Source organism: Drosophila subobscura, chromosome J, assembly GCF_008121235.1.
Source record: "Drosophila subobscura isolate 14011-0131.10 chromosome J, UCBerk_Dsub_1.0, whole genome shotgun sequence".
Taxonomy (NCBI): Eukaryota; Metazoa; Arthropoda; class Insecta; order Diptera; family Drosophilidae; genus Drosophila; species Drosophila subobscura.
This window is the reverse complement of record NC_048532.1, coordinates 206,224-231,453: the sequence shown is the minus strand read 5'-3', so window position 1 is coordinate 231,453 and position 25,230 is coordinate 206,224. Positions and strand designations below refer to the sequence as shown.

The window sequence follows — 25,230 nt, the reverse complement described above, 5'->3', positions numbered from 1 at the left end:
CAGGGATTTTTTGTTTTATTGTTTCTATGGCATAGATTTATGAACATTGAAAACGTGTAAGGAACAAATTTGAAAAAAATTAATGCTTTCATACCACACTCAGTACAACGAGCCGCGATGATGCAAATGCTGTAAGCGATGATCGAGCAGCTGGCGCTCATGCGACAGCGACAAAGTAGAAGTGGAGCGATGCAAAGCGGGCCCAACTTGTGGTCCGTTCTCACGTCCTTGAACAGATGCCATAGTAACAGTGGTTTCGATGGGACCCACTCCCCCCGTATTGCCCACGGCTCGGGATCGCAGCAAATTGTTTCGCAAGGCGGCACCTGAACGTGTGGATTGCCGTCTTATTGAATTATTAAATGAGATTTGCAGCGAGAGACGCTTCTGTGAGAGCGAGGCCAGGTGGTCTGGTGACAGTTCGATGACCTGAGGAACAGCAGCTGCTGCCAAGGCCATGGCGGCCGCTGTGGCAGCACTATAGCTGGGCAGCGTTGAGGTGCCACAATTACAGGTGGCCGAGTTCAGCGAAATGTTGTCAACACCAGTATCGCCGTTGGCGTTTGTCTCCACCAGGCTGTATCCCACGGCCTGCTCCTTGCCGGCGCCATTGTCGATGCACTCAAATATCTTGATGATAGGCACGACAGACGGAGTTAGTAGAATTCCTGCCTTTCGGAACTCCTCCAAAGCATCGTCGTAGGTGGGAAGTCCGGAGACTATGGTGTAGGAAGGTAACGATTCGGCTTCGTAGTCGGGAGGACACCGGCGACAGATTTCAATTGTGGGGTCACTGTGATTAGCACGGTCTGAAATATTAAACAAAATGAAAAGGAACGTCGTGAGTCATGTTCAAATCCGACCCGATACTGATTCAGTACACATGTATTTTAATGTAGTTGTAACCTAAATCTACATCACTTCTCCCACCATCTCGTCTTTTTAGCCTGTAGCCCCGACAAATTAATATCTTCATTCTGGCTATCATAGTGAACCGATCTAATTTTTGTGGGGGCAGAAAAGGGAGTGGTAAATAAACATAGAGAGACACACAAGAGACTACAAAACCAACTTGTAAAGGAAAAACAAATACATTTTTTTTCTGCACAGCTGAAATGTCTCCACTTATAACTCTATGTTTATTCACACAGTGTACGCTGAATACTCTAATGGAAAATATTTGCAACGCCAAGTTGCAATTGCCGTTATTCATTATTTGTATAAATATTTAGATGTTTATAACCGTTTATCCCCTTCGTCCTAACTGTATTTAAGAAATATATGCGCATAGAGAGGATTCACAAAATCAATTTATTTTTATTTGGGGCAAGTTTGAAGGAAGGGTATGTGAGCTCAGAAGCAACACAAAAATGCTAAACGTCTCAAGCGCATAAAAATGAAAGCGCGTATGAAGTCGAGAATAGATACACGCATTGCCATCATGTATGGATGTGTCACCGCACACATGAAATTACGAAGCAGACTTGAAAAGGAAAAACAAAACTTTGTTTTTGCGAGATTTGCTTTGCGTTCATTGCTCAAGAGAGCCAACGCCAAACTCTCTCAGCCGAAGGCTCTCTCACCAAGAGCCGAAGGCACTGGGAGCCAATCCCCTGTACTGATTAGGCAACCAGTTTTAACTCGATTTGAAGCCTCTACCTGTTGTTTGCTTAGTGCTCGTACACAGTATTAAAGAGCTGCTGCTACCTGTTGTTTGCTTAGTGCTCGTACACAGTATTACAGAGCTGCTGCACTGCACGAAGCAGAATGCGTGGAGAAATTTTGAAATACAATTGTAACAATGTGATTTGGTGACGATACATCTTATAGTCTGTGACATACAGGCGCTCATCAAGACGGACGGACAGACGGGCGGACACACAGATATGGCTATGTAAACTCGGCTATTGATGCTGATCAAGAATATATATTTACATACATATATGTACATAAGTATAAAGTGTACACTTTATGGGGTCAGAAACATACGCCCACTTTTGAGCACAAATACAATATACCCTATTTACTCTTCGAGTACCGGGTATCGTACAGAAAGAAGTGAAAGGTGTAAAAAAATTCCCAAAGTGGAAGTGTATGTACATATGTATGTATTTATGTACATATGTACATATGTAAGTGCGTGCATAAACCTTCGCCGCTAGCTATGTATGTATAAGCCAAAAACAAAATGGACGCTAAATGTTCTACTAGTCAATAAATTAAAGGACGCCACACACCCACAACTTGAGAAGCCTAAGCTAAGATGGGACAGAAGATATTTGGGTGTTCGCAGTAACAACACAAAGTTAAATAACTTACTGTGTTGCGGCATGTAGAGAGCGATGTGTTGTGCGTTTTGTGAGTTTGTGTTCCAAACCAAAAGACGTACATACATATGTAAGAGTACAAGCAACGAATAGTGACGTGACAGGCCTGGTAGCTGACAAAAAAAGCAAGAGCAACCAAACGATTTCTTTTTTGGTTGGTTGAATGCGAGGCGAGTGTGGCTTAAGACTTCCAGGCACGTAAGCAGTTTATCCCTGCACCGAAAAAGAAGGGAGCTGGGAGCTGTGCTATCGTCGTTCGATGACATTGGGGTTGGTAAACACGGCACTAAATTGCCGTTTGAATTTTTCCCCAATGTCGATTCAGTTGAAGCGGCCTTGAAAAATTATTATGGTACTGTTATTGGTACATTTTCCTGCCTCTAAACTTTCCTGCTCACCTGCTCTTTGTTTAACTGCTTAAACTCTTGCTCGAGCGAACATGAAAGCACATTTTCTGTTTTTAGGGTTTTTACGAAAACCCGTGTGCCTTTCCCTGATTTAAGCGTGTGTCAAAATTTTAATGTTTTATTTTATTTGTAGGCAAGAAAATTAGATTAGACTAAGATCTTGCCTCACAATTAATATGACTGCTTAGGAGTCTCTTTAGGTATTGCCCCTCTAAACTACGATGAACTGCTAAATTATTAGCAAGACGTTTGTACCACATCCATCTCACCAAGAGCTCAATCTGCTGCTGGTCCTTTGTGCGCATACGAAGAGAACCGAAAAGAAGAAAAATTGGGGCATGACAGTTAAAGGCAGAACAACGATATAAAGGGAAATGCCGACATGAAGACTTTCGCACAAGCTGAAGAACAAAAGCCAAAAGCACTCAAGACAACATCAAAACCAGGCCGATGAAGCTATAATTGTGTCTATTTGTTTGCAAATGTTTCCCTTGCCGTCATCTCAAAAGGCGTATCTGATGACAGTGGCAGAGCTGGACAACGCGGAACGGTCCCGAAAGTAACATTTCTCTTGAAACTAAATTTAATAAATTTAATCGCGGATGATTATGTTTGTTGGAGAACAATTTACCGTGATCCATTTAGAGTCTCTTCTGCTAAGTTAGCTCCAAGTTCTCAACATCTACTACATTAAATGCCAAACGCGAACGTTAAAAAACAGTAATAAGATGTATGGTTCCATGCCACCAAATTGTTAAATGTTATTAAAAACAGTATAAGCAATTTCGCTTCCTTTTCTGGTCGGCATTGTCGCTGTTGATTATTCATTGGTTTAGGCGTTTCAGCAAAAGCATAGTAAAACCACAAATTGACTTTTACACATGTTGCCGTCGTAAAAAAAAAGTGCGCCAACAATAGCATAGCATATATGTACATATGTACATATGTATACATATGTACACGCCAACACGCTCCTTTACCTCGCCCCCCTTTCCTAGAGCCACACACAGCAGAGTCCCGGCAGAGGCAGAGGCCGCACACTGCAGACTCTGCAAAGTGTGTCTCTAGGGGAGGGCGGCGAGCTAAAGGAGCGTGTTGGCGTGAGTAGTGTTGTTGATGTAGATGACAGATGAAGAAAAAATGTAAAATTTGACAAATAACCGCTAAGTTGCAGATGTAGTACTGAGTGCCGGGTATAAAAGTTGTGACGCGTAAGAAGCGTCTCACACGTCCCTTCTCGTTTAGTTTGGTTTTGTGTGTTCTATTAAAAAACAAATTCTATATTTGCAGTTTAAAAGTGGCTCTTATTGGCTATGAAATTGAGGAAGTGATCGAATAAGTCAATCGAACTGCCAATCCCGCTACAACGCCGCCGCCCCAAATACCGGCGGATAACCGGCTCGAGGACGGGCAGCACAGACACACAGGGCAGCGAGAAAAACACCAACACCAACTCTTCATCTATGCACTCTTGCTCAGCAAATCTCAGCTCTGTCAAAGATCATGACTGACAACCTGTAATAAAAAATTACTTCGAAAGATTTATCAAACTCCCTCAGGGATTCGAAGATCCGCCAGGTCGTCTATGCGCAGCTGTGCCCAGAACACTGCGGTAATTGCGGCAAGTTCCGCAGTAACACACTACGGCTTGCAATCTTGCAATTCAAAAGCCACACGTATGCCTACAGTGTGGCTTTAGCGCAGAGACTGCAAAAAAAATGTCAAGACATCAAAAATGCCCGGAAGCATGTTTGGCAAACACTCGCCTAGTGCCTCTATGCAAGGACAAACGGCTGTGTAGCTTGTATTATTCTATTACAATAACAGATAACTAAATAATATTCAATTTTAAAATAAAATCAGTTTTGATTATTTTCCCCTCAATTTTATTGGTTGAAATCAAGTACGTACATTGCCATTTGCCTTGAAGATCTTAAGATTTAATTCCTATTACATTCCATTCCCGCCAAGTACTTTGAAATTCTATATCGAAAATAAATACTTTTAATACTTATTCCGACTTTTTACGCGTTTTCAACTTTTAGCCAATGAAAAAATTCGACATTTTTCGAAAAATTACGCCATGCCTATTTTTTTTTCGAAGAAAAGGTGAGGTTTGTTGCCCACCACCAATGCAAGTGAGTGTGCAAGAGAACTCAGCCAGAGATGAGTTCAATGATACCCTGGGAAAGGATGAATGAAAGTGTTGAAAATCTCAGGCTCCATTCAATGCAAAAACTAGTCAGCCCTGTTGTCAATTTTCAGATTTGAGATATTTTTACATATGTATATACGAGCATATAAAAGAAGCATGGAAAACCTAATATTAACGTTACTTAATGGGAATAAGGTACAAATTTAAGTACGTAAATTAACATGCGATCAAACAACGTAACATTCCACTCCCACTACGTGACATTTCATGCCGATTTATGCATACGTTTTCTGCTGTCGTTTGCTGTTTATTTTAGTTTTAGAGTTACTTTGTAAGCAATCAATAAAAGAAAGTCTTCAAAACTGGCCAATCATGTGGACAATTGGTCCATCAGTTGGATAAAATTATACTTTCAGTGCTGAGAGTCTTATTTTGCTAGAAATTTCAAATCGAATAGCAAAATCAAGAAATATGGTTATCATCGGTATATTGTACGGTATATTTTGAAAAAGGAAAGGTATTTTTTGGTATTTGGAAAAAAATCTGCTGCCAGCGGCGTCGGTGGATTTGTTTGGCTCACAATGCTCTGCGCCGAAGTTTTTATTGTTAATGTACAGACTCCACAGAATTTTTAAAAGAAAATCAAGCTGATAGAAATTTAAGCTGGATATTGAGTGCTAACATTGCTAAAAATGGTCAATGTTCCAGTGCCGATGCCGTCGGTGCTGAAAGCAGCAAAAAAAACAAATGGAGACTCCATAATGGTGGCTGCATCGAATGCGGCGGCAGCGTTGGGTGACAACGAAGACTCGGATGAGTCTGAATTGGAGGAAGATGACGATTTACTTGATGATCCTGACGATGTGATTCTACAAATCGACAGCGAGGACGAGGCCGAATTGGAGGCCCAGCGCATTCGCTTAGATGTGAAAGCAGCGGCAGCCGCAGCTGCAGCGGAGACAGCAGAAACAACAACAAAGTCGCAGGTCAGTAACGGTAATAAGCAGAAGCAGCAAAATCAGCAGCAGACGAATAACAAAGCAGCGTCACGAAAACCTCGTGGTCGTCCCCCTGGAACGGGAAACAAAAACAAACGGAACAAATCGGGTGGAAGAAACTCGAGGAGCTCCGAGGCCTCCACAGCATCCTCTCTGGTCGCCGCCGAGGTCTTGGCAGATGAAAAGTGGCATCGCTTCTTCTACAAATGTTCCCTCTGCTGCAACCAGTACAGCGACGGACTGTCTCTCTCCCGGCACTTCCAGAAGGAGCACCCGGTGCAAGACTGCCAACAGGCCAAGCGCAAGCGTGGTAGAAGCAAATGTTCTTCTATCGGAATCGAGTCACACACCCCTCTTGATATGTCGAGCTTGAATTTAGGTTATTTGAAGCCTTGTGCCCAGCTGCTGATAGAAGGGGAGTCCCTGTTGCAGCTTTGTTTGGCTTGCAACTCCCAGTTCGTGGATGTGAAACATTTTCGCCGTCATCTGAGCGAGCAGCATGGCTACTTTAAGTTGCTCGTACCTAAGGAGGAACCCACAGAGGTGCCACCCACACTTGCTGCTATAGCCATGAGCAAGTCCAGTCAGCAGTTTCAGTTGCCCATCCCAGCACCAGACACGCCACCGCCCGAGCAGGATGGCAAGGATTCGTCGGGGAATGGCTCGCGCAACGAAAAAGATGATCTCGATATATTAAACGCCATGGTGGCCAAAATGGCAGCCGTGAGGGGCAAGCAGAACTGCGTTCACAAGGTCAACAAGATGATTATTAAGCTGCCAGGTGTGGCTAAGCATGGCAAAAAAGTTAATGATCAGGCAGAATATCCTAAGCAAACGGAAAAAGAGCAGAAACGTCCAGACTACATGGAGAACCCTGAAACAAAGAACGAGGATAAGTCGGAAAAAGCAGTGCAAGATCCGCAGCAGTGTCCAGAGGTAAGTTTGCTCTAAGGATACATGCAATTACATTGCTATTTTTGCATCTTGTTTTTCGCCCAGGAGATTGAACCAGCCAAGCGGAAACGCGCTTGCAAAAAATTAGTACCGTCATCCTTGGATCCTGAGAAAAATATAAAAAAAGAGATGGAGTCAAGCGAGCGATGCATGCGCAAGACTCGAAACTTTGTCGACTATGTAATGGATTTGAAGGATGAGGAGGACGAAGACGCAGAGGAGACTGAGGGCTCCTCTGCCACAGTTTCGCCTCGAAACAGCTCGAGCGATGAGAGCCTATTCTCCATTAAACGGGAGTCAATAGAAGAGTCTCAGAGCACTGGTAGGCGCATACACACTTGCAACTTTTGCGGAAAGGCATTTCAGCGCTTCTCACGCATGCAAGATCATCTGCGAATCCACACAGGCGAGAAACCATTCACTTGTAACCATTGCGGAAGAGCTTTTCGCTTGAAGATGCGTCTTGCAGAGCATAAGTTGCGACATCGTACAGAGAAGGCCTATCAATGCGAAATATGTTCCATGCCCTTGGCCACCAAACAAGATCTATCACTGCATATGCGGCATCATAAGAATGACAGGCGGTACAAGTGCGACAAATGTGACAAAGGTTTTGTGCGAAGCTCCGATTTGGCCATCCATGTAAGAATTCATACTGGAGAAAAACCGTATGCTTGTGATCTGTGCGGGAAGGCCTTTCGGGCTCGTCAGAACCTTGTGGTGCACCGACGTACTCATTTAGGCGATAAACCGATACAGTGTGAGCTGTGCGAGAAACGGTTCGCAAGGAAGATTGACATGCGAGTGCACATGCGGAAGCATACAGGTGAGTAAACTTTATTATTTGAAATTTACTTGGAACTGAATATGATTTTATAGGTGAGAAACCTTTTAACTGCGAATCTTGTCAGCGTGGCTACTCCTCCCGTGTGAATCTGCAGCGTCATCAACAGCGCGAGCATGGCAAAGGCTCGCAAAATGCCGTACGGAAAACGACCGGGCAAGGAAAAGACATAAAGCCAGAGGCGGGAAACGATTCCATCCCACAGAATGAAACTCAATCCAAGACAGAGCAAAGAACAGAACCCAAAGAACAGGAGAAACCTGATCTGCGCCGTCCGCGGGGTAAGAAGTTACAGCAAACGATCTCTGCTCAGGAAAGACTACTGAATGATCTGAAGCGCAGCTTATGCTCCCTACCGGAAATAGCAGAGGAGTCATGCACAGGAAAGAACGAATTGGACGTATCTACATTTCCAGCCGATACCGGGGCTGGTTGCGTACCTCCCGCTCAGGTGTCAGTCACAGTCTCCTTGCAAATAGAGGCCGCCGCTAATGTAGAAGATGATGAGAAAACTCCGGAGAAAGAGAATGCCATGTCAAGCGGATCTCAAGTTGATGGCAAGTCAAAAACAAATCGAAAGATTACGAGCTACTTCACCGACGTAGGCCAGCAGGCAGAAACGAAAACCTAAAGACTTAAGATCAGGATTCAAAACTACTTTTACTTTTACACCTTAAGAAGCCACAGTACTTGGAAATTTCGAAAAGTTAACCTAGCGTAAACCTGGCAATTTGTATTTTTTATATAAGCAATACATCCTTGCGGCAGGGACTAAGTATTCTTTTTATACCAACTAAATATAAATATTAGGGTGAAGTGAATTATTATAATTTTTTGGTTTGAAGGAAGAGACACCCATCAAATCGTCGATGTTGTGAAGTACATATAATCCTCGAGAACAAGAAAAGACTACTTTTAAAAAGAAAAATGATATTTGATATAAAAATCAAGCAAGAGACTGGAGAGTATATTTTTATTTTTAAAAATATATGTACAACTAATTTTATATAGGGAGCAAACGTTAAAAGTAAAATGTCAGTAGATTATTTTATAACCCGGGAAATTACGAAAATATTTGCAAACTCTCAAGGAAGCTAGAGTTACTTGTCGAACTTTTAGTGTATACAATTCAACAAATCCTTTGTAGAAATGCGGATTCTACGCTAACACTAATGTTTCAATGAAGTATATATAATGAAAATAATTTCACTCTTAACAAGTTACCAAATCAATTGAATATTTATATGTAAGCAAATGCAAACATTACTCCAATAATTCCTCGATATGTTTAACTAACAAAAACTGCACATAAACTGCGAAAACAAAAATAACTCAAATGTAATTCATTTTTAGTTTTTGCATTCAGGGGAACACTCTTTCCCCCGAAAAACCCTAAGATATATCTCAGAACAATATTTACTACATTTATTTTATATGCATTTATGTCACAGTTTACGCAATTTCTCGAATCATAATTTAAATGGAAAAGATAATGAACAATGAATCGAAAAATGTTTTTCTTAAACGATTTTATTTTTGATAATTGAATTTGTGGATACTTTGTCAAGTATTTAAAAGTAGTATCCTATTTTAAAGAGTTTTTCAATCTTTTGTAACTAAGAGAGTTCTCTGAATATACGATATTTTTATAATTTATTTTTCGACCTGAATTATTTACTGTTTTAAAATTCTTGTGATTTTTTATTTGAACACCTACATTTTTCAGTTATCTGAATGTGATGTGTGTCTGCATGTGGCTACCTCGATGATCTTAAAACCAATTAGTTTTGTGAAAAAAAGGGACGCTGCCTCAGCAGCTGCTGTTTCAGGCTACAGAGCTGAATTGTCATCACTTTCAGATATTGCTCGAGAGGCCTGGGGAGAGATTAGAGTAGAGAGAGTAAATTCAGGACTACTAATGGGGTTCGATCCGGTCCATTTCATAGTGTCGACGTTGTTACATGTTGAAGTTATGCAAGTCAAATAACGATTTATCTTACTCGATATATTATGTACATCTCGAAGCTTAAAGAGTTCCATATCTTTGTATCCTTTTCGGTATTACTCCTTCTTACTTTGTTCTCTCTCAATAAAACGCGTGTCGTGTTCACATTGTTCGTCATGTGTTCTCATTTTAAAATTTCCTCTTGCAGTCAATTCACGCTAACATTAATTACTTGCGAGAGATTAGAAACAAGAGTAAAATAATGACATCTACTAAGGAGCTTTTACTGAATTAGCTTTATATATTTATCGGATAAATTCCATAAGTTTATATATTCAAATTATCTATTGTATAATTTCTCAGATGTGTTTGACGTATACAAGGAACCAAAGCTCTTTTGAAATTAAGAATAACTTCACCTTTTGGCAAAATACAACACGACTGTCTTTCCAAACGATATTTCATTGGACGTTGATATGCATTGACTGCACCATCAAGTGGCCCATGCGACACCAAGCCAAAGCCTATTACGTGCGGAACCCAACAGAACACAGCCCTCCTCCCGCCCAACCGACCGAGGGCCGCTGCCGCATGGCGCGCGGCGCGATTAAGCGAACCGGTCACGAACATGCAGGAAAGATAGATGTTAGGCTAATATTCTACGAAAATTAGAGCTAAACACAACTAAACTAGAGCAACTAGAGCTAATCAAAAGCAAAGCAAAACTACGAAATCAGAAAAAGACAAAAATAAAATGAATCTAACTACGGGAGAGGTAGGCTGGTATAAGAGATTTAAAAAGAGGAAGGGAGTTAGTGAAGGATATAATTTGATAGAGAGAATTAAAATCTCAGCATAAAACCCTAAAGGGTTCGTGTAAGTCATAACTTGATCTACAAAAAGGAAGGAACAAAGGAATAAAGTTTCTAGTGGGTCTAATGGGAATCGTAAAGTTTATGCGGCTTAACAAGTCAGGGCTGTCTACATCCCCCTTGATCAAGTTGTGCATAAAAATTACACCAAGCATTTTTCTACGACTAACTAAGTATGGACGGTTTATTAGAAGTAGTCTACTACGGTATGATGGCAGTCTCACAGTTGCATCCCAGTTGAGGCCACGCACTGCCAAAAGTAAAAAGTGATTCTGCACAGATTCAATACGGTCCTGATGTATGTTGTACTGAGGGCACCATACACATGAGCCATATTCTAAAATCGGACGAACAAGAGAGACATAGAGAGTCTTCGTTATATGTATAGGGGTCATAAAATTCCTTTGACCACCTCTTTATAAACCCAAGCATGGCTTTATTTTCCATTGTAGAAATGTGTTCAGAAAACCTTAACTTGGGGTCTAGTTTAACAACAAGATCATCAACCATCTCGAGAGAACTACCGCAGAGAAGAAGAGAATGGTTTACAGAATCGAATGCCTTACTGAAGTCAGTGTAAATAATAAATGACAAAGGAGGTGAACTCTAAAAGATTAGAGGTTGTTGATCGTCGCCGTATAAATCCGTGGTGAGCTGGAGATATAAGTGATTTGCAGAGATGTTGCAAGTGCGGAGTTACAATTTTCTAGAACATTTAGGAATAGCGGCTAAATTAGATATACCTCCATAGTTTTTAGCGTCAGACTTGCTACCTTTCTAATGGAGAGGACTTATTAAGGATTCCTTCCAGATGGGGGGAAGCTAGAAGAATTTATGGATAGAGTGAACAGTTTAAGCAGAGGTCCACACAGAGACTCGGCACAGTACCTGAGTACACAGCCGGAAACTCCGTCAGGGCCCGGTGAATATACCAGCTTAACGAATTTAAGATCATGAAGCAAGGAGCTTTCAAAGGACAGAAAATGCCATTCGACCTTGGTAAACTACATGGATTCACATGACCTGGGTATCTTTCCTGCGAATAAGTTGTTTGAAAAAATTGTGCAAAAAGATTGCCTGATCATTGTTTGCCGACGTATTCAAAAATGATAGGGAGGATGGATGTGCGACGGTGGACGTTCTACGCTGACTGTTTACAAACAGCTGTAAAACTGTTTAGAGTCCTGTGAAAAACGTATCCTGCATCGAAGTAGGTAGTTCCTATAGCATTGAGCATTAAGAACGGTGAAATTTGACCGAACTATTAGGTAACTAAAAAGAGAAGAGGGAGAACCAACTTCTTGATATATTTGAAATACTTAGTCTTCATTTTAGGTTCTTTAGACTGGATAACTCTTTGGTGAACCAATGAGGCTTCCCAGCCTGGGACACACGAGCCAAACATTGTGTCAAGTACATTGTAAAAAATGTTTCTGCCTTCAATAACGTCAGTGCACAAGTACAGAGCGGTCCAATCAAAATTATTGAGCTTCGTAAACTCGGCTTTACGAAAGCAGCGGACGCGTTCAGATAGCCTACCCGTACGATCCGATACAGTAGGTCCTCAGCGGAAGTGCTCGTGTTAACAACGCTACGGTCGGATCGGAGATAAAGCACAGATCAAGCAATCGACCCAAGGAGTTTTTACATGGTTGACTTGAGACAGGGACAGGTCTAAGCCATCAATAAAATCATGTCGTGACATGGGCACAAGGTTATCAGACTCGTTAGGCGAAGACCAAACAGTACCTGGCCGGTTGAAATCCCCAAGAACTATTATATGGTCTTTATCAGATAGCGAGGAAGATACAGTTTTTAAGGCGGACAAGTGCTGCTCGTATATTAATACATCCGAAGTCGGTGGAATATACGAGCAAGTGACATAAATAGACTGGCCGGGAAGAATCAGTCTAACACAGAGGAATTCCAAGTCTTGTGAAACCTGGACTATGAAAAGTTCCGACGTGAAGTAAGAGTTTACTGCAATCAGAAAGCCTCCTCCACGCCGAGACGAACGATCATTCCTATAAATTGTGTACCTATCTGCCAAAACTGTCCTGCTTTAACCAGGTTTCGGTAAACACAATAACATGGGATGAAAATGTGAAACTATCCATAAAAAGAGTGCTCAGCTTACTACGTAAGCCGCGAGCATTTTGATAGGCTACAACGAGGGAAATTAGTTTTTTGACTGCGAGGAATTGCAGTGGGAAGAGGTGGGCAGAGCAGAGGAGGAAAGAGTAGAGGAGGAAGGAGCACTCTGTAATACAGAGAAGGAAACGTTTCCGATCCCACAAAGTATATATATTCTTTATCAGCATCAATATCCAAGTCGATTGAGCCATGTCTGTCTGCCGTCCGTTTGTTAGGGCAACCAAGTCCGCACGGTTACTGTTATTTAAAAATGTTGTCCCACCCCCTTCTGCCACCACAAAGAGCGAAAATTTGCTGTATGCACAATTTTGAAGATAAGAGAAAAGTAAAAATGTCGTTCCGTAGGCAAGGATCAAATCAATTATATCGCCGAAATGGGATTAGATTGGATCATGAAGAATGAAGAAATTAATTTGCAGTGGCACATTCTTTCTACATTTTTTCTACATATTTCATCTACATCTACATCACTTCTCCCGCCAACACGCCCTTTTAGCTCGCCACCATTCCTCATTGCCGCACATTGCATGAGGCAGAGTGTGCGAGCGAGAAATAATTAACAACAAACGAGGAGAGACGTGTGAGACTCGGTACTAAGTCAGTATATCTGTACCTTAGTTGTTTTTATACCCGGTACTCGAAGAGTAAATAGTTATCCGCTATTCCTAAAATGTTCGAGAAAATTTTAACTCCGCACTTGCAACATCTTTGCAAATCACTTATATCTCCAGCTCAGCACGGATTTATACGGCGACGATCAACAACCACTAATCTTTTAGAGTTCACCTCCTTTGTCATTAAAGGATTCCAAGGTAACTTGCAGACGGATGTTATTTACACTGACTTCAGTAAGGCATTCGATTCTGTAAACCACTCTCTTCTTGCACAAAAGCTCGACCTTCTAGGGTTTCCGCCCAATCGGTCTCAAAGGGTCCTTTTCAAAAACTCCTTATCTTTACCTGTCATGGTTACTTCTGGAGTACCACAGGGTAGCCATTTAGGCCCCTTACTTTTCACACTCTTTATTAATGACCTGCCTTCTGTCTTAACAAATTCTCGAATACTTATGTATGCGGATGATGTTAAGCTCTGTGTCCAGTATAAGGACATCTCATTTCACTCTCGCTTGCAATCTGATCTCAATAGCTTTCAGTCATGGTTTTGCGCAAATATGTTACACCTTAATGCCTCGAAGTGCAAAGTAATGACTTTTCATCGCTGTAGCCCCTTACTGGCACCTTACACCCTCTGCGGTAGTTCTCTTGAGAGAATTACATTAGTTGATGATAATGGTGTTAAACTAGACCCCAAGTTAAAGTTTTCTGAACACATTTCTACCATGGTAAATAAAGCCATGGGTGTGCTTGGGTTTATAAAGAGGTGGTAAAAGGAATTTGATGACCCCTATATAACGAAGACTCTCTATATCTCGCTTGTTCGTCCGATAGAATACGGCTCATGTGTATGGTGCCCTCAGTACAACATACATCAGGACCGTATTGAATCAGTACAGAAAAACTTCTTATTATTTGCCCTACGGGGCCTCAACTGGGATGCAACTGTGAGCCTGCCATCCTACCGTGGTAGATTTCTTTTAATAAATCTTCCATCCTTAGTTAGTCGTAGAAAAATGCTTGGTGTAATTTTTATGCACAACTTGATCAAGGGGGATGTAGACAGCCCTGACTTGTTGAGACGCGTAAACTTTACGATTCCCATTAGAGCCACTAGAAACTATATTAATTTGTTCCTTCCAATGTGTAGATCGAATTATGCCTTGCACGAGCCCTTTAGAGTGTTATGCTCGGATTATAATTCTCTCTATCACATTATATCCTCGACTCACTCCCTTCCTCTTCTTAAATCTCTTATACTAGCCTACCTCTCCCGTAGTTAATTTAATTTTTGACTTTGATAATTTTGCTTGCTTAGCTATAGTTGCTCTAGTTTAGTTGTGTTTAGTTCTAATTTTCCTCGAATATTAGCCTAACATCTATCTTTCCTGCATGCTCACGACCGGTTCGGTTAATCGCGCCGCGCGTCATGCGGCAGCGCCCCTCGGTCGGTTGGGCGGGAGGAGGGCTGCGTTCTGCTGGGTTCCGCGCGTAACAGGCTTTGGCTTGGTGTCGCAGGGGCCACTTGATGGTGCAGTCATTGCATATCAACGTCCAGACAAACGTCCAGACATACATTCACTTTTCTCCACAAATACAATATACCCTCTTTACCACTAAGATACTGACGATACTGTGACTGTGAGAAATACTGTGGCACGTATGAAGCGTCTCAAAACTGTTCCTAATCGTTCTTGTGTTGGCTCTTTGCCTTTAGCAAACAAACACTAATTAACAATACTGCATATACTTTATATTTACAATTTAAAGAATGAAACATGATACATTTTTTATGAGTTAAATATGTACTATGTACATACATATGTGAACAAAAAGCTGTATGTAGGTGGAGTATCTTAAAGGCCACTAAAATAACTGCAACATCTTTGTGAGGAGCCTATTAGGTGCATTATTAAAAGAAAAGTTGACTACTATTTTAGTTGCTAATTTGCGCAACATTTTTGGAAACATTTCAGTTAGCATATTTGTGCGAATTTCACGCTTCGATTCAATTAAAAATACAAATTGAAAATAACAAATAGAACTTTCATACATACACATGTAAAGGCATCAGAACATACAAACCAATCTATGTATATTGCCATTACTCTGTCAAATGCTTTATGTAAAAGCAGCCTAAAGCTTAGTAATCACCCCGGTGTACTAGGGACTAAAGTGAAAGTTGAAATCCAATTGAAGACGAACTGAAGTGGGCATTGGCCCTATGCATAATATGCATAATTTCCATTGCCATTGCTTATTGTCACTTACTTTTGTAAATCCAACTCATTTTGCATGAATAAAATAAAATTCATTGGAATGGTAACAAAACTATTATCGATTCGATTGAATATATGAATATAATGCTATGTGCCGACAATGAGTAAATAGGGTATATTGTATTTGTGGGAAAAAAATGTAACACACTGAAGAAAGCTTTCCGACCCCACAAAGTATATATGTACATACATTTATTCTTGATCATCCTTATGGGCGCCTGTACTCTATAAGAGATAGGGCAACCAAGTTTAGCATCCGGACTTCTGTATGCTCACACTGTTACAAGTGTTTTTCAAAATTTGGCCCGCCCTGCAAAGGCCGAAAATCTCACACAGCAGCAATTTTGAAGATACGAGAAAACTAATTCCGTTTTATAGTCACAATGTATAAATTAATTAGCAGTTCATTAAATTAGGCTATCCCCACCCCGCCCTGCAGCTTTTTTTATTTTATGCACATTCTCTCATTCCAAACCCACTCAAAGCAATGGTCAGCATTATAGAATCCTATAATTGTATCTCCCCTTCTTCAGTTTGCATACTTCAAACATTGCTATTTCTAACTCCCAGAATTTATATAAGTTTAAAGACACGTCCGTTCAACATTCAAAAGATAAAACACCTTTCAGTAAATTTAGCAAACTAAAATTCTCTCTTTTTCAAAATTTGGCCCGCCCCGCAAAGGACGAAAATCTCACACAGCAGCAATTTTGAAGATACGAGAAAACTAATTCCGTTTTATAGTCACAATGTATAAATTAATTAGCAGTGGCTATCCCCACCCCGCCCTGCAGCTTTTTTTTATTTTTTGCACATTCTCTCATTCCAAACCCAGCTTTTTTTTTTTAGGAATTTAAAAAAACTGGAATTTGTTCGTTAATTCATTTTGTCAGAGGTAGCGGTTCGATTTTTTATATATGTAAGTAAGGTATCTTAGATTTAGTTGTAAAGAAAATTGCCATTCTGAAAAGTAAATGATGCACCTAAAAATGAGAGCTAAAAACTATGTGGTTTCAGCCTACCTTCTGGGAAATATTAAGCTTTGAAATTAAAAAATTCGGATTTTTGTGAAGTATTTGTTACGAAATTTTGATTTTAAAAACTTAGGAAAAAATTATATCCTGTATCCTTTAGTTTTTTGTGTACAGGTGATTTATTTTGGGGTCGTTAAAGGTACTGCTCATAAAAATATATGTAAGTGGAGATGGCTGAGCTGAAATTGGATAACTAACCGTATAAAACTGAAAAACCCCAAAAAAAACGAGAACGTGTGAGACGCTTCTTACGCGTCACAACTTTTATACCCGGCACTCAGTACTACATCTGCAACTTAGCGGTTATTTGTCAAATTTTAAATTTTTTCTACATCTGTCATCTACATCAACAACACTACTCACGCCAACACGCTCCTTTAGCTCGCCACCCTCCCCTAGAGACACACTTTGCAGAGTCAGGGCAGAGTCGCGGCAGAGGCAGCGGCAGAGACGTGTCAGGGGCAAAGGCCATAAACTGCGCGAAGCAGAGTGTGCTGCTATAAGCTGCGGGACGGGGTGGGTTTGGCCACTGAAAATTAATTTCTTCATTGTGGCTATAATAATTCCCCAATTTGGTGATCTGATAGATATGGTCATTCCCTAGGGAATTTTTCTGTTATCTTCAAAATTGTAGATTTGGGAGGTTTTCGCCCTTTTTGGGGGGCGGAAGGGGGCGGGGCTCATTTTTGAAATACACTGGTTTCAGTGTGAGCATACAGCAGTCTGGTGCCAAAATTTGGTGGCTCTAGCTCTTATAGTCTCTGAGAACAAGCCGACAAACAAGACGGACGGACGGACAGACAGACATGGCTCAATCGACTCGGCTATTGATGCTGATCAAGAATATATATACTTTATGGGGTCGGAAACGTTTCCTTCTGTGCGTTACATACAACCGTTATTCGCACAAATACAATATCCCCTATTTACTCTTCGAGTACCGGGTATAATTACCGTTTGGGTGCTGATCCAACTGCCAGAGTATTTCTGGCTTCAGTACTCGAAAAATACTGAAAGAAGAAGGACGTGTGAGACGCTTCGTACGCGTCACAACTCATATACCCGTTAACCATGTCCCCCAGGACTTACATGAATTTTTCCACTGCTGGAACTTGTGATAGACAAAGCACGCACAGATGAAGAAAATCACGAACACGATGAGAAGAGTCAAAATAACACCAATCCAGATATCGCTAACAACATGGGCAAAGTCCTGGCCATCATCACCAGTATAGATTCTCGATCCATGAGCTATATGTGGCGGCGGGGCCCGCGCAGCGGGCAATACATCGCTAAAAAGCAAATCATCGGTCATATCAGTGGCGCCTCCACTCAGATTGATCTCGACCTCCTGGCGGTCGATGGTGAAGTTGCCCAAAGCAGAATCAAGCCCCAGAGCCAGCTGTTCGAGCTTGTTGATAAGAATTGAGTAGTTGCCAGGCAGATCAAATCCGCTAAGATCCAACTTCTCACCGCTGCTAGCCATTGTTACATTAAAGGCAGTTGTGGCATTGATACTTTCCGGCAGTGTGGTAGTGGTGGTCGTACTTGGGGCGGCTGCAATCGATGGAGACTCATGACTGGTGTCCTCGAGGCCCGCCAGCAGGGTTCCCGTGAAGTTCAGAGCTTTCAGTAGATCAGCCATGTCAGAGAACCTTCGGATTAAGTCTGAATTCGATTTATTTTCGTCTCGCGTTTCATTCGCTTCTCAGCCGCGACGCTGGAGCTTCATTTCATGACTGAAAGCACTCGACGAGTATAGCGTTGCAAATTCTGTGGCGAATATTGTTGGTACTGTCGGTTCGCATATCGATTTTTTTATTTGATCTGTTTTTTCCAGCTTTATGTAATTTTTCACTATTCTGCTAATTGTGTTAACGCTTCGGTGTTAATCTGTTTTACGCATCTCACGCTAATCCGCACGGATTTTGTACAAAGTTGTAGTCCGCAGACATCGTTTCTGTTCCTCACAGCCCGCTCCGCCGTGGTTATTGCTAATTTATTATTCAAATATTGATTATTGGGTTTAAAGCTGGGTAAAAAACATTTGAATCTCCTTCGTTATATCTCCGTACAAGTACATACATATGTACATACATATGTACATGAGTTCGATTTATTGATTTGCCAAGTGGAAAAGAGGGAAAACATTTGTCATGCCTCTGTGCTTTGCTCTGTTTCACTTAATCTGTGCCACTCCGGGCTGTAAAATCGTTGAGTGTTTGCCTCGCTAATTCTCGATGGCACCTAAAGTTCATTTAAGCCAGGAGAGCACACGTGATGATTGTCGTTTAATTTTCGAGTGAAGTTCTTTCTGACTGAGAGATGAGATTCTGATTTTATTACGATATAGTTTTGATTTTTTTTGGTTCAAGCTGGCTAAGTTCTCTATATATCTTAATAATGTGTTTAAATTTCCAACGAGCCCAAACGAGGGTCGCGGAGATTCCTATTTTGGGAGAATACCTGGACAATTCCAAGTCCCATTATTCCAATTCCATTTACAATCGCTCGTGTTGTATTTAAATATAGACAATTAGGCCAATCATTTATGCCATTTATAAAACATTCATTAAAACGATGGGAGGCTCATTTCCCATATCAGATATATAGAGTCTGTGTTAAACAACAATGGGCCTCCCATCGTTTTAATAAACGCGAATTATGTATTTATAAGTATGTGTATGTAAATAGATAGTATGTATAGGTACATATGTATAGTATAGGGTGCAACTATGGAATAAATCAAGAGTAAAATATCAACTTTTCAATGCCTTCAATGAATATAAAATAAGTGGTATTCTGAGTCAGAATACTAGTGGCTGGAAAACAAGTCCGGACTCTGATACTGTCGTTAAACGGAAAATAAATAGCAAGTTGAAGACACCCTTTTGATCAATATCAACCCGCTTGACTTGTTTGACTTCAAAACTATGAATATTTGAAGTATTTGATCAACTGATATCTTTTTATCAAATTTATCAATGCACGTTTTGAATGGTCAGCATTATAGAATCCTATAATTGTATCTCCCCTTCTTCAGTTTGCATACTTCAAACATTGCTATTTCTAACTCCCAGAATTTATATAAGTTTAAAGACACGTCCGTTCAACATTCAAAAGATAAAAGACCTTTCAGTAAATTTAGCAAACTAAAATTCTCTTCTTGGGACTTTCTGAAATAGGAGAATTAAAATCAACCAGTCAGAAAACGATTTCAGACAACTGCGACTGCTTCGAAGTATGCAACATCTGCGACTGGGGCGGCGAGTTCCGTGTTTATCTAGAACACCGTGAAAAATTCGATTATTGAATGACTAACTGGCGCAAATAACTTAGTGATTGTAGCCAGCAGTCTAGAAGTGATGTAAAGACGTCGTTAAGCAAATAAACTGACTGAAATGGTCGATGGTCCCAGATGCTTAGGGATGGTACACCAGAAAAGCTAATTATACCCGGTAATTCAAGAGTAAATAAGGTATATGTATATATATTTCGACCACAAAGAAATATGTAACACACACCGTTTCCGACCCTATAAAATATATACATATATTCTTGATCAACCTCGTTCTCAGAGACCATATGAGCAAGAGTCACCAAATTTGGTGTGAAGACTCATGTGATATCACAATCAAGTTTGTTTTCAAATATCGAGGGTCATTTTATGCCTTCCAAAATATCGCATAGAGATAGCATGTTACCCTTCGGGAAAATGCCCGAACAATCGGGAAGCTGTTCGGGTTACATTTCTTGGGTTCTTCTTCATCGGTTCTACAAAGTCTGTCAGGGAAGTATAAGAGAACGCTTCCCTTTCGCAACCACTTCTACCACTTATAGTCTCTGAGAACTAGCCGACAAACAAGACGGACGGACGGACGGACAGACATGGCTCAATCGACTCGGCTATTGATGCTGATCAAGAATATATATATTTTATGGGGTCGGAAACGTTTCCTTCTGTGCGTTACATACAACCGTTATTCGCACAAATACAATATACCCTATTTACCCTTCGAGTACCGGGTATAAAAAGGGTATTTTGTATATGTGGTGTGAGCAATGTGAGAGGCCCCCTTCCTCCCAGTACTAAATAATGCACAAATCGATGATGTGCCTTTGTTAATATATAATAAAACAACGACCCAAAACAGACCAGCTAGACAGCTCGAAGAGATTATTCTCTTGCTCAGTTCCAGATATAAAAATCTTTGGGGAACAGTTAAAGAATATGTTTCTAATACGAAATCAAAGAAAAAGATTTCTATTTAGGGGTCCAGCCAGATTTGTGGAGATGAGTCCCCCAGAAAAGATGCGAAAGTACGGTTACCTTATATGACAAAACTCGGAGCTTTTTTTTGTTGCTGCCAAAAGCTTTAAAACAAAATATGAACCTTTCAAAAAACTAAAATATACTAATTTAAAAATTTTTTGCACTTTTATGAAATTAGTGCTATTTTTATTGCCGCCCAAATACCGGAACATTTCCATTTTTTGAAATATTTCCAACTGTAGCCTTAAAACCTTCATTCTTCTACTTATTGCGAAGGAATTGTATGCGTTCTGTCAAGTCGTGATGTTTTTACCACACCACAACACCTCTCTAGATTTTCTTCAACTGTGAGTCCTCTGGAGCAAAAATCAATCATAATTCTTGCCTAGTTTGTCAAGAAATGACGGTTCACCTAGAGTTCGAAGTAGACGTTGTCTGTTATCGCAATGCAGTCAGGCTTGCCAGCGTCAGTACCACCACCAGAAACATCAGCAAAGCAAAGGAGGCCGATTGCTCTTGGTTTCGGTCGAACCGCACATAAAGTTGAAGAAAATGGAGCACCAGTAAAAATAGCAACAATAGCAAAGGACGAAAACTTATAAGAGTGGACACGGCACTCCTACACCAACAGAACTGAGCACATCTTTGAAAGAAGAAAGCCCAGATCCAGAGTAGGGCAGACATGCACTGCCAATGGAGGAACTCCCCGTTGTGTACTGGCCTTGAAACGTTGCGTGGTTGCATGAAAGCCCGATAACGCTGCCATTATATACAAGAACTCTCCAGAAGACTCCAGACTTACATATTTGCACACAGCCAAACAAAAAGAATACAATGTGAGTGGTGAAGATAGAGTAGTCGTGCTGAACGCGTTGACATATGCAAATAGGATTGTCGTCTGGCTTCACTGAACATATGCAAGCACACAGATGCATGCACACTCGGGAAAGGAAAGGATACGACATGGAATTTTTTTGGTCCGAACCTAATACTGTTTTTCGTCAGGCTTTTCTTTATTTGGCAGCCCAAACTATAAATTAATGCACATACATACAAACATATTTTATTAAAGTCGATTGGAGTAACGACTAGTAGAAGAATACTACTACTACTAAATACTGTTAAAGAGGGCAAAAACCTTTTAAAAACTCAAAATTTGGAATTTTTATACCCGGTACTCGAAAAGTTAAGGGGTATTTGTATTTGTGGTCTAAAAGTGTAACACACAGAAGGAAAAGTTTCCGACCCTATAACATCACACTGTTACAAGTGTAAATTAAAATTTCGACCTACCCCTTTCCACCCTCACAAAGGTCGTAAATATCCTACAGCCAAAAATTTGAAGATATGAGAAAACTAAAAACGCCTTGCCGTATATAATAGCCTTATCTATCTTTCTGGTATTGCCTATTTGGCATCCAGACTTCTGTATGCTCACAATGTTACAAGTGTATTTCAAAAATGAACCCCGCCCCCTTCCGCCACCGGAATGAACGCCATTCCGTAGGAAATGACCATTTCTATCACATCACCAAATTGGAATCCGATTGGATCATTATTATAGCCACAACGAAGAAATTAATTTGCAGTGGCTAAACCCATCCTGCCCAGCAGCTTTTGTTGTTATACCCGGTACTCGAAGAGTAAATAAGGTATATTTTATTAGTGCGAATAACGGTTGTATTAACGCACAGAAGGAAACGTTTCCGACCCCATAAAGTATACATATTCTTGATCAGCATCAATAGCCGAGTCGATAGAGCTATGTCTGTCTGTCTGTCTGTCCGTCCGTCCGTCCGTCCGTCCGTCCGTCCGTCCGTCGTGTTGAGCGCCTGGATCTCAGAGACTATAAAAGCTAGAGCCACCAAATTTTGCATCCATACTTCTGTATGCTTACACTGTTACAAGTGTATTTCAAAAATTAGCCCTGCCCCCTTCCGCCCCCGAAAATGTGCAAAAACCTCGCAAATCTACAATTTTGAAGATAAAAAAACTAAAAACGCCATTCTGTAGGAAATCACCATATCTATCAGATCACCAAATTGGGATTCAATTGGATCATTATTATAGCCACAATGACGAAATTAATTTGCAGTGGCTAAACCCATCCCATCCCGCAGCTTATATTTGTTTTTTTCACATTCTCTCATTCACACTCTGCTTCGCGAAGTGTTTGCGGCCGCTGCCTCTGACACGTCTCCACCTCTGTCTCTGCCTCTGCTCTGCTTGAGTAGTGTTGTTGATGTAGATGACAGATGAAGAAAAATGTAAAATTTGACAAATAACCGCTAAAGTGCAGATGTAGTACTGAGTGTCGGGTATAAAAGTTGTGACGCGTAAGAAGCGTCTCACACGTCCCTTCTCGTTTTTTTTTTACATTCTGTAGGGGCCGAAAGTAGGGAGGTAACATGGAGCATCACTGATAAACAGAATTCCAGGTTCGGTAGCGCTTAAAAGTGCATTCCCATAGATAACTCCGAAAGTGGATCGTAAGCTGCAAGCTTCACGCCGAGTTCTTGAAAGAGAGTCGTTGCACTGTAAGCACATGCAAGCGAGAGCGTGCGCTTATCTTGATAAGAGGTTAGGTATCGAGAGCAAAGAACTTGACCTTCACGCTTGACCGAAATTCCACTCAAGTCAGCGAAAGATCACGCGATGGTACCGTTAAAGCTCCCAAACATCATCAGATCTTAGAGCTTTATGTTCGGTACAGCCTAGCTTCACTGGGATGAGTTTTGCTAGAGTTATAAGTCGATCGACAAAACCAGACGTGATTGTGGCAAGCCATATATACGTAGATATAACCTACACATAACCTACATAATCCCTCGTGGCGAAGTTTTCTTGCAAGCCATAAATTCTGAGGAATCTGTGTTGATCTGTGCCTTGTGAAAAGAACAACCAACCAAGGTATGTCTGCCGTGAGCTAGGAAAGTGACCAGTGTAATTTATGCGAATTAAGTTTATAGGACAGAGGTCAGGAACCCTATCTTTCGTAGCAGCCTAAGTGCGTATAAGTGCATATACGGGGGGCTCCACGAGAGGCGTATCACCAAAGTGATCCCCCAAAATACAAGGGGTAGCCTTCGACCCCCCCCTCTTCTGCTCGGAAACGCCGAGCCCCGAAAACCTCTGCCTTGGGTCAATCTTAGTGAGGCGTCGCAACCCTTAGGAAGACCAGCGCGTAAGGGGCGCCTCGGAATTTTCTACCAGCTTCAGTGAGAAGACCAGTTTATCGCACTCTTTAGTGCAGATGTAAACGGCAGATCGACATCATGCCGAATCTTCTACGTTTAAACCCGGTGCCAGGAGCTAGAGCATTGGGCATCATTGTGCCGGACCTGACTAAAGAGTAGTCGCCGCCGACGCTACCGTTAATTTACGCGTTAATTTACGCCTGGATTTTCTGGATTTAAGTTCAAAATGTCATTGTAAGGCCTATTCTCTTGATGTTATATGTATATGTATATTCAAGCATCAGGAATCATAAGTGTTTGCGGAAGCGAGTGGGTATGAGACCTTAAAACCATTAATTGAAAATACCAAATCGCTCGTATGCATATATTGTTAATAACTTCTATTTTCCCCCAGAAACAGACACCTACGTCATCCTTGAGCTCAACGATCACGAAAGGAGTAAGTGTTACTAAAACACCAAAACAGAAAAGCTGTGAGTTTATAAACGTTAAACCTGTATATACACAGGGCAGAAACGTAACCTGAGTGTTACCGATTCTTTTGTTTGAACCTTTACAATCATAACCGTAATGGGTTATTACCTCCCGATCCCCCTCTATTCTATTACCTACCTATGATTCTTAGTCTTTATACATACTACCGCCTATATATCTTCTATATATGTATATAAAAGAAAGTCGTGTTTGTTACAACACTTATAACTCGAGAACGGCTGGGCCGATTGCTATGGTTTTTGATTTGTTGGATTTGTTTCCGTCCCGAATAGCAGAAAACATATTAAAAACAACTTATGGCCTGGTTGTTGCGACCTTTAAGCCAAAACTTAATTTTTTTCTGAAGACATCATGTGTGTGTTCAGAAATTTGTCTAAAAAGTTCATTTGTTCATTTGTTTTTCATTTGTATTTGTTTGTTTTAGACATTAATAATTAATTAATTATTTAATTCAGGCACTGTTATTATATTTGGTGGTTCTATGCGAGTGCACATTTTAATAACAATGCCGCGTCCTAGAAGACCTAATCTTTCCCAGCGAAGCCGTAATGCAATTAGGCAACGGAATATCGCAAGTCAATTATCTGATGCAGAAGATATTTTACATCGAATTCGCGTCAGCTCAAGAAATTACGATCTTGAGGTGAATGAGGAGATCCATAACCAGACTTTGCTATTGATC

General features: G+C 40.9%; 2 protein-coding genes and 1 long non-coding RNA gene across 4 annotated transcripts; 2 read left to right on the top strand and 1 right to left on the bottom strand.

Moving 5' to 3' along the window:
• Position 1: 1 nt before the first annotated feature.
• On the bottom strand, positions 2 to 18,492 carry LOC117893180. Its single transcript, XM_034799672.1, has 2 exons — positions 17,673 to 18,492; positions 2 to 809 (listed from the first exon to the last, which is right to left on the bottom strand). Exons 1-2 carry the CDS (start codon positions 18,226 to 18,228, stop codon positions 100 to 102), a joined length of 1,266 nt encoding a protein of 421 aa, XP_034655563.1. The 5' UTR covers positions 18,229 to 18,492; the 3' UTR covers positions 2 to 99.
• Positions 5,219 to 21,664, top strand: LOC117893181. The gene is made up of 3 exons (XR_004648791.1): positions 5,219 to 5,500; positions 14,609 to 14,612; positions 21,646 to 21,664. It is a non-coding gene; the product is annotated as an uncharacterized LOC117893181 (long non-coding RNA).
• On the top strand, positions 5,451 to 8,607 carry LOC117893178 (RE1-silencing transcription factor A). 2 transcript variants are annotated; one of them, XM_034799670.1, is made up of 3 exons: positions 5,451 to 6,823; positions 6,890 to 7,667; positions 7,721 to 8,607. In XM_034799670.1, the coding sequence occupies exons 1-3, from the start codon at positions 5,582 to 5,584 to the stop codon at positions 8,314 to 8,316; spliced, it is 2,616 nt and encodes an 871-aa protein (XP_034655561.1). In that variant the 5' UTR covers positions 5,451 to 5,581; the 3' UTR covers positions 8,317 to 8,607. The 2 variants fall into 2 exon arrangements, with proteins under 2 accessions (XP_034655561.1, XP_034655560.1); XM_034799669.1 differs by having other exon boundaries at positions 5,452 to 6,823; positions 6,887 to 7,667.
• Positions 21,665 to 25,230: the final 3,566 nt, after the last annotated feature.

What these genes read in the sequence shown, in the direction of transcription:
- LOC117893178 (XM_034799669.1), top strand. Translation starts at nt 5,582, where the DNA reads ATGGTCAATGTTCCAGTGCCGATGCCGTCGGTGCTGAAAGCAGCAAAA. An exon ending in ATCCGCAGCAGTGTCCAGAG is followed by an intron (nt 6,824 to 6,886) that starts GTAAGTTTGCTC and finishes TTTTTCGCCCAG; the next exon opens with GAGATTGAACCAGCCAAGCG. An exon ending in GCACATGCGGAAGCATACAG is followed by an intron (nt 7,668 to 7,720) that starts GTGAGTAAACTT and finishes ATGATTTTATAG; the next exon opens with GTGAGAAACCTTTTAACTGC.
- LOC117893180 (XM_034799672.1), bottom strand. Translation starts at nt 18,228, where the DNA reads ATGGCTGATCTACTGAAAGCTCTGAACTTCACGGGAACCCTGCTGGCG. An exon ending in CCAGCAGTGGAAAAATTCAT is followed by an intron (nt 810 to 17,672) that starts GTAAGTCCTGGG and finishes TTAATATTTCAG; the next exon opens with ACCGTGCTAATCACAGTGAC.